The following is a 9,149-nucleotide window of genomic DNA, read 5'->3' as shown; positions in this document are numbered from 1 at the left end:
TAAGTGGGTGGGGGGAGGGAGCTGTGCAGAAAGCAGAAAGCATCCCACATCCCAGGAGGAGCACGAGAGCCCCTTTCCCAGGGTGGTGCTGCCTTTATGGAAGCTCCAGCTTTCTCCCAGGCAGGGTAATGCCTCCGATCCAAATCAGGAAGCTTTCTCAGCGGAAGCAGCGTTTCAGCAGAAGCCTATTTAACGCTCAGGCTGACGCCCTCAAGTGCTTTATTTTAAAGCATTTTTGTTCCTCTCCATTATCAGTAATAGTCTATAAAAGCCAGAACGCAGCACTTTGCTCCCTCCTGCTCCATCCCCCCACAGTGTGGGCAGCCCTGCATGGCAGGGGCAAAGGAGGCAGAACTGGGCTCCCCTGTCCACAGCTCCCACGCTCCAGCACAATAATCCAGAGAGGAAAAATCCGAGGGGAAAAAAAACTCAGTAAGAGGTGGTTGCATGAGGTCAAACTACCCGTCCCATCAGTGTTCCCCAGGCAGGTTTGGTTAAATAGCTTTGGATTTCTGACCACATCTGTGTTTCTTGACAGTATCTTTGCCATTCCCGGTGGGCTTGGGATAGAGGGCTCACAGTGTGAAATGAGGTTTGGAGTCGGGTTTTAAAGCTCGAGCAGTTTGGGGGAATCAAACCTTCTCCTGCCCCTGACTTGGCTCATGGGTTCAGGGCAGGGAGGTGCTGGAGGAGTGGGCAGCAGGACCAGGCCCTGCCGGGCTGGCACCAACACCTGGAGTGAGCCAGGACTGGAAACATCCCAGTGCCAGTTTGGAGGAGGACATGCATCCCGGGGCTGACCTGTCCCACCCTTCCCAAGCTGGAGACAAAAGCCCAGTGCCTTCCTGCTCTGCAGCCCAAACTCGTGCTGAGCATCTCCAAACCCCCTCCTCCAGCCAGCCCGAGCTGGAGGCTTGGATCCGATCGAGCTGCCTCTGCTCCATTAGCCAGTAATTACCCCAAAAGGCAGCGGTACTGTTTGTGTGATTGGAGGCTGCTGATTGCCAGCGGGGCAGGCAGTGGGAGGAGGGCAGCCCTGCGTTTCACCCTCCTCACCTCCCGGGCACATCTGGGACCCTCTGCCTGCGGTCGGGGGCTGCCTGTTCCTCCCGCAGCCCAGCGAGGGAATTTGCTCCCTTTGCTCCTTGTCTGGCGAGCCAGGCCCTGCCTCTGCTGCCCGGACACGCGTGGCCACGGGCTCTGTCCCCCACTGTCCCCCTCTGCCAGCTGCGTCTGACCTTTGGGCAGTGGCACTGGGAGCGCAGCGGCGGCTGCGCAGCTTTGCCGCATGGTCCCCGGGGGCCGGTTCGCCGCCGCGGCCGCTGCCGCTCAGAGGGGAAAAATCACATTTGCAGCTCCATCCCTCCATCCCCCTCCCCAGTCTGGAGCTTTTTTAGAGCCAAAGGAAAGAAAAGGCCGCGGTCTGGCTTCCCTGCCTCCCTCTCCTCCTGCCCTTTCATTCTGTCCTTCCCAGCAGCTGCAAATGGCTTTGCCTGCGAACGCTCGCACTCATCTGTCCCTGCGCCTTTTCATCTTGCGCTGCCTAAATACCGGAGCTGGACAGCTTTGGTGGGTGAGCAGGGAGGGAAAGGGGATTTCGCTGGAGCAGACGTGTGGGCAGGTGAGCTGCAGAGGCCCCTCCTGCCGACAGAGAAGCCGGCTGCTGCCACTCAGACCGGCACAGAAGCCAGGGGGGAGACACCAGGGGACAAAGGGGCTCGGCAGCTCCTCAGTGTCCATCTGGACATGATGGAAAGGCATGCCGGGTCCACTGTGAGGCATCCTGGGGGGGACACCCCGCACTGGTGCCGTTCCCGTTGTGGGTTTTCATACCCAAACCCCGCAGGTTTCCCTCCTCCCTCAACGAGGGCTGCACAGCCCCCTCATGCCATGTCCAGCATCCTGAAGCTTTCGAGCCAGGCTCTGATGAATGATCTTGTCAGCAATGGATGCACTCAAGTGCCCACGGCCTCAGTGTTCTTCAAGGAAAGCTGCAGCTCCACTTCCCAGCCTCTCCCTTATTTATTGCCTGGAGAGACACGGGGTGGGGAGATGGAGGGAAGGGACAGGGAGGTCACTGCCAGCGTCCTGTGCCCCAGGGGCCAGCACAGCCTTGCAGCTGCCCCAGGGCTGTGGGTGCTCCCAGGTTTCCTGTGGGTGAAAATGGCTTTTCCACAGGTGGAGAAAGGAAGGACAAAAAAAAGACTTTTGGCAAATGCCTCGACCTTGGATGCATCTGGATATGGGGGCAGATAGAGTGGGAAATTTGGGTGCTGGGCTCTGCCCAGGGCTGCGCAGGCTGCAGGGACAACTGGGAGCCTTTGAGTGGGGGGGGAGAAGAGCCATAAAACAGATATTTCCCACTAGAAAGTTGATGAATTCTCTCTTGCAACAGTCTGATTCTCAAAATTGCATTTACCAGGCTAAAGATTCTTCAGTGGCAGCATGGGGCCTCTCAGCCACCTGCCACCATCCAAGGGTTTTTCCCAGCTGGGCACATGGTACACATTGTCCCATGGCCATTGCTGCTTCCCTGCCCTGCAGCCCACTCCATGCCACCTTTCTTGGGAAAACCAACTTGGATCCAGCCCCACTGGAGCATCCACTGGCCCCTCCACCTTGGTAACCCCATGGCCAGACTGGCTCAGCATCCACCCACATCTGCCACGGCATCCCAAGTGGAGCCATGCATCACCTTGCAGGTTCACATCTCAGTTGCAAATGTTATTTCAAGCAAGGAGCCCTTCTTCCTCCTCCTCCCTGCCTGAAGCAGGCAGTGTGTTGCAGCAGGCAGTGGGGGCCCCCCCTCCTGCCAGGCAGGGCTGGCTGAGTCAAGGGAATAATTGGTAGGTGCTTCTGGAGTGCCATGAGCAGAGGGCACTCGCAGCCTTTGTTTATTGACTCTTGATGATAATGAATACTTCCAGAGATAATTATTGATTTTCTGCATTTGCAGTAAACCTGTTTGGCTGGGGAATGGGCAGAGCAGTACCATGCCAGTGGCACGTGGAGGTGGGAACGGGGCAGACTGGGCAAAACCAGGCTCTGGCTCTTCCCATCGCATACAAGCCAAATAAGAAAAAAAAATAATTCAACATTTATAGAAAAATATTTGTGCAGCTCCAGGACAAGCCCAGCTTTCTTCTCTCTACTAGGGGGAACAGATTAAAATTTAATCCTAGTTAAACACATTTTCTCCTTTCCCTCTCCTCGGGTACCTCCTGCACATACACAGCTTCATCCTGCTGATCCCTTCTTCCCTTGGCCCTGAGCTCATCCTCCTCAACAGCAGCCAAACACCCACAGAGGGTGTTCACCAGAGCAGGGACCCCTCTCTTCTCTCTGTACCCCAAAATCAAAGCCTGGGTGTAGGAGGGGGTGAGGTGATGGGGCCCTTTAAATGTGGCAGAGGATAAAGCAGGAGGAGGGATAGTTGGAGTTTCCTGAGCATTCCCACCTGTCCCTGGGCCAGGTAGGTCCCATTCATATTTCCCATGGGGTTTTGATCCCGAAAGGGGCTTTGTGGGGCCAGGGGATCCTGGGTGTTTAATTGTGGGGTGCAGGAAAAAACAATCAACAAATAAAATCTTCTTCATTGAGCTAAACTTTAACAAGGTGGTTGTGGGGCTGCAGAGCGGGGTGCAGCAAGTGGGGCTGGGGGCCAGCAGCCTTGGGAAGAGCCTGGTTTGCAGACCCCATGCAGAAGGGGGAAGCCCAGGCTCAGCCCTTTGTGTCACTAAACCACCCCCCACCCCCAAAATAACAGAAGAAGAGCTCTCTAAGGGAGTTTTTATGTTTTATATTATTTATATTTTATTTTATACTTTTATGTTATTTATATTTTATTTTATACTTTTATATTTTATTTATTCATTTTGCTTTGGAGAAAGTTGTGCAGTTATCCTCCAATTCCCAGTTTCCCTGTTCCCATCCCAGAACTCGCTCTCTCTGCTACAGTTTATTGCACACATTTGGGTGCAAATGTTTGAACCTGGCAGAGACCCACGTTACCACTGGGGCTGTAAATAACTCGGGGTGGCATTTATGGCAGTCCTACAGGGTGGGTAACCAGCAGCTGCATGCTGCTGGCAAACAGTGGTCCCACAGGGTGGGACCTGCAAGGGCTCTGGGGATGCTGCAGCTGTGACCACCCCCATGGCATCAGCCCCACAGGTCCCTGCAGGACCACTGGCAGTGCCATGGGTTAATAGACACACTAGAAACGCACAGCATTGTTTCTGCTTATGATGTAGTGCTTTTTCTGGGTATCTTGTAATGCTTTCTCAGGCTGTTTATTTATGAGACAATTTATTACAGTGCAGTTATTCTATAGCAGTGAAGTCTATTCCTGGGAGCCTCCGTTAACTGAGCCAATTGCTTAATTGGCTCACTGATGTCTCCACAAGGTACGCCAGGAGAGAGGGCTCTTGTAACGATCGGAGCCTCCCTCCTGCCCACACACCACCCATGCCGCTAATTTAATAGTGCAAACATTTATTATTCCTTTTATTTGGGAGTTAATGTTCGGCCGATTAGAGCAGTGGAAGGGGTGAAATGCCCTGGAGTGTCACGAGGGCTCTGGTCGCAGCTGGGAGTGGTTGGACTCATCTTGCAAAGCCCAGGGGATGCTGATGCCTTGCAGGGTATTTGGTTAATGAGCCACAAGGGGAGGGTTCGGGCTGACAGTGCCAGTGAGGCTCCTGCCTGACCCCCACCCCACAACTAGGTCATTCACCAGCAAATCAGAGACCAGGGCATGTGTGTACTCACACCTGATCTCTCTTTGGTGAGCTTAACGTGCTCTGAAGGGAAAGAGGTTCCTAACGAACAGGCTGAGTGCTACAGGAATGACTGGAAGGGCCACAGGAAAACCAAGCTTTGATTTGCTTGGGTGGGGAGTCCCTGTCCCTGCCCAATGGCTGCAGAAGAGTGATGGCCTAGTGGTGGCTGTTCTGGGGAGGTGGGTGCCTGCTGTGTCTGCCATGGGTGCTGTCTGTGCCCTATCCAGCCGTGTTTTCACAGTGTGGCTGATCTAGACCTCTCAAGCCCTTTCCCCTGCTCCCTCTGCTCTTTCCTGGCCGTGACAGTCCCCGGAGGGCTCCCACTATGACACCTCCTGCCCATGGCACGTACAGTGTGCCCTGGGCCAGAGCAGAGCTGTAGCTCCCAACCGGCCTTTCCCAGCCGTCGCCCTTGGGCAGTTTCCCGGGGGGAGCAGCCTCCCAGTGAGCATCTCTCCGCTGTGCATGAATGTCGTCCTTCCCTATCAGGCTTTTAGGCAATGTCTGGCAGAGCTGACAGCGTTTCTCTAAGCCCTGCTGGATCCGTGCCTGCTCCTACTGCCGCCACTTCCCCAGGATCCGTCTCCAGCCGTCCGTGGCCTCAAATCCCGCCGGCGCTGTCCAGCGCGTGCCACCGAGGCTCTGGCTTTGTGAGTCTCTGCGTGGGGACACAGCTCAGGGCTGTCTGACCCTGGGTATCAGTGGGACAGAGCCCTGGCACTGGGAGTAGGAAGCAAAACGGGGCAGGGAAGGAGGAGTTAGCAAACAATGCTGCCAGAACAAGCCTTCTGCTAATTTTGTATTTATCGCAAAGAAGCGATTAAGTTTCCCTGTGATTTTCCTTCTTCTCCAGCTCCCACTGCCTATTGTTCTGGGCTCCATTATCCCCCCGCCGCTTACATAAACGTATCATGCGGGTTTCTGAGGCACAATAGAGAGAGTCTCATTCATCCAAGGTCACCAGCTTTTACTTGTGCTTCAAAGCATCTGGTAGAAGAAGCATTTTCTCCTGAAGACGTTTTTATTGTACTCGGCGCAGGGGCTGAGGAAAATCTCGCAGCACTGCACTTGCACCACCCCAGCCCTTCTTCCCTTCCCATACGCCCAGTCCCAGCAGGTCAAATCCTGCCCTGGAAGGTGAGGAATTGTTTTCTGTGCTGGTTGGGACCCTGCTGTGGGATTCCCCCGCCTGCTGCCATGCAGCCCCAGGCTGGGGGCCAGGAGCAGCATGCTCCATTCCAGATAAATGGGAATGGATGGGGAGAGGGAGGAAAGAAAGGGGTTGTCTTCCAAAATCTTTTCCATATAGGTCCCGGTATGGACAGAGAGGTCTCCACGGCCTCCTGCTGCTTTCTCCCCCAGCTCTTGGCTCCAGGCTCTCCCCTGTGCCTGGTTGGGACTGGGCAAACACAAAGGCTATTGGTAACCTCTGTGGGGGGACAGGGACTTGCTCTGCCCTGGAGGGTTTGTGCCCCACAAAGGGCAAAGTGCGGGGGTGCCCGCGATCCAGCAGAGAGCTGGAAGTGTCTCCTGTGCTGGGGAACGTAATGATGGGATGGCACAAGGACAGTCCTGGGGTCTGTGCGGGGGTGGGAGCCCCCCAGAGCCACCTGGTCGGGGCGAGCAGCGAGGCGGCCCGCGGTGGTGGCGGGGAGCGAGCCCCTGCCGAGCGGGGCCGCGGGTCCCCCGGAGCCGCCCCCTCCCCGGGCCGGGCTCGGCGCGGCCGCTCCGGGCGCAGCTGCGGCGGGGGCGGTGCCGGGGAGGGGACGGCGGCGGGTCCGGCCCCTCTGCCCGCCCCGCCGGCACAAAACGGGAGGCGGGGGCGGCCGGGGCCGCACTTCCCGCAGCGGGCCGGGCTGCGGGCCGAGCCGAGCGGGGCCGGGCGGGCGGCGCGGGGGATGTAGCGCTCTCAGCACCGCGGACAGCGGCGGGGCCGGCCCGCGGTGCCGGGGGGCCCGGGGGCCATGGCCGGCGTGCAGCAGGGCGAGAAGCAGCTCTTCGAGAAGTTCTGGCGAGGCACCTTTAAAGCCGTGGCCATGCCGCGACCCGAGAGCATCATCGTGGCCAGCATCACCGCCCGCAAGCCGCTGCCCAGGTAAGGGATGCGGGGGCATGGGAGGGGGGGCTCTGGGGGACCCCGCGTCCTGCTCGACCCCCAGCCCCCTCCACAACATCAGGAGGGTTCTGAGTGTCTCCCTCCCCAGCCAGTTAGTGGTTGGACGACCCGGGGGATCCTCTCCATGCCCGGGGCAAAGGGATGCTGTATGGCTGAGCCCCCTCCCCAGGCAGGTGCTGTGCTCTGGAGCAGGGCAGGTTTGGGAAACTTTGGTGGTGCTTGCAGTCCAGGAGCTGACTGCTGCACACCAAGGGGAGCAGAGTGAGGGTCTGGAAAGTTCTAACTGGGCTATGGAGGGAGGGCAGTGGTGGGGGGCATCAGGCAGAAAGCGTGGCCAGCTCCATCTCTGCCGAGCAGAGCCCTGGGGTGTATGTCCTGCTGGTCGTCTTGTCTCTGTGTCACTACTCCTTCATCAGGGGACCTTTGGGAAGGTGAAGCCTGGGATGGGGAACAGCCCCTCTTCAGCTGCACCCTGCTTTGTCACGGAGGGGAGGCTGATGCACCCCAGGGATGTGCAGCCCAAGGAGCCTGGTCACTGCCATGGACCGGGGCAGCTCTGGGGCTGGTGTCCCCCTGGTCCCACAGCCAAGCAGCCTTGGCTTTGCACATATGATGCCTGCCCTGTCCTCCTGCTCCGGGGAGGCCAGTGCCCCTCATGTTTGCCAGAGGCTGAGCAAACCCATGAAACAAGGCAGGGGGACTGCAGGTACCCCCTGAGCTGCTCTGCCGGGCTGTCACATGGGCAAGGGTCCATGTGGCTTCCTCACAAGCATGCACAATCTAATTTAAACCAGTTTTATTTTGCTGACTGTCTCAGTACTGGTTAAAAATACCCTCTTTGCACTGCTTTTATAAGGAAAGGAGGCTTTTGCTTGTTGTCTTCTCTCTTTGGTCTGTTTTTAACACTGCTGGCTGCTGTTCACCTGGTGTGGGGAACAACCCAAAGTTCCGTGGAGGTGATGGGTCTGTAGAGGAGAGGGGCTTGGTCTGCAGTGGGCTGGGTATCGGGGGCTCAGCCTGTACTAGGGAATAAAGAGCTCAAGGGGAGCGAGCCGTTTCGGATGCTTCCCATGCCAGTGGAGGCTGTGAGCAACAATGGGGATGGGGGTCACTTCTGCCCCTGCAGCCCCGCTGTTGAGCATGAATTTTTTTCAGTCTCTCTGATTTCCATTAACCTGGGTAGGAAAATGAGAAAGGCACGGCTTAAGCTTCCGAAGGAGAAGAGCAAATCTTGTTTCCGCAGGCAGCGTTTGCAGGGCTTCAGCCTTTGTGAGGGAGAGGAACCACGGTGTCCTTCTCCATCCCTTGCATCGGCTGTGGTCGGCACCCAAAGGGGTTGTTGGCAGGCTGGGTGCTGGCTCACACACACACACTCCTGCCTGAAGGTGCCTGAATGAGCCGTGCTGCTTAAATATCTTGCAGTTGGAGGTGAAATACATCAACAAATTGGGGTATTGGGGAAATACAGCCAGCCTGGTGACAGGAATGATGCCTGGTTGTAAACGGCAGTTTGGAGTGCACGGACATCCTGGTGGGGCTGAGCACCGCAGTTCGGGGTGTTTGCAGCTCCATTAAAAAGTTCCCAAACGCGTGCACCTCTCTGTTCTGCTGGCAGTGCCGGCTCTGGCAGGAAGGGAACTGTCCATGCAGCGGCCGGGAGCTCTCAGCACGCGGTAAAACGGACCCGCCAGCTCAGCTTTGCTATGGTTTACACCTCAGCACTGTCAGACCCTGCACGACGGGGTCCCCAAGCCGGGGTGTGCCCCACACAGCTGGCCACGGTGCTGCCAGGTCCCCGTGTCAGTGGAGCCCGGCGCCTTTTGTCTCCTCGCAGCGTGTGCCGCGGGCCGGGGCTACTCCCTGCGGGGTGACCGTCTGTGCCGCTGCCCTCGCCACTCGTGTCCAGCGGGGTCAGCCCGGCGGGGCTCTCCCCGGGATCTACGGAGCACACGCTGTCCTCACCCCTGTCCCCAGGCACAGAGCGTCTCTGCTGCTCGGGGGGCTGACACCAAGGGCTGTGGGGACAGGGAGACTGCAGTTACCAGCTCCTCTCATCAGGGCTGCTGGCTCGACTCACATCCCGCAGGGCTCTGCCAGGAGCCCGAGGCTGCTGCCTGGGCTGGTTCACGTGTCCAGGGGCTTTGCAGCGGGTCCCCATCAGGGTGCACAGTGATGTCCCCAAGCTGGCACCAGGCTCGTAACCCAGCAATATCCAGAGCCAGGCTCCTGCTCCCCATTCATGGTGAGAGCAG

The 9,149-nt window shown here is 57.7% G+C and overlaps 1 protein-coding gene across 2 annotated transcripts in view; it reads left to right on the top strand.

Moving 5' to 3' along the window:
* Nucleotides 1–6,681: 6,681 nt before the first annotated feature.
* The window catches only part of SRRM4 (serine/arginine repetitive matrix 4), a 48,501-nt gene continuing 46,033 nt past the window's right edge, over nt 6,682–9,149 (top strand). For both annotated transcript variants that reach the window (XM_027696741.1, XM_027696740.1), the window contains exon 1: nt 6,682–6,876. In XM_027696741.1, coding sequence (XP_027552542.1) covers nt 6,746–6,876 — 131 coding nt within the window. In that variant the 5' untranslated portion in view covers nt 6,682–6,745. The remainder of the gene's footprint in view (nt 6,877–9,149) is intronic.

This window comes from Neopelma chrysocephalum, unplaced genomic scaffold (assembly GCF_003984885.1).
Source record: "Neopelma chrysocephalum unplaced genomic scaffold, ASM398488v2 Primary Assembly neopelma1_116, whole genome shotgun sequence".
Lineage (NCBI taxonomy): Eukaryota > Metazoa > Chordata > Aves > Passeriformes > Pipridae > Neopelma > Neopelma chrysocephalum.
This window is presented reverse-complemented; position numbering and strand designations above follow the sequence as displayed.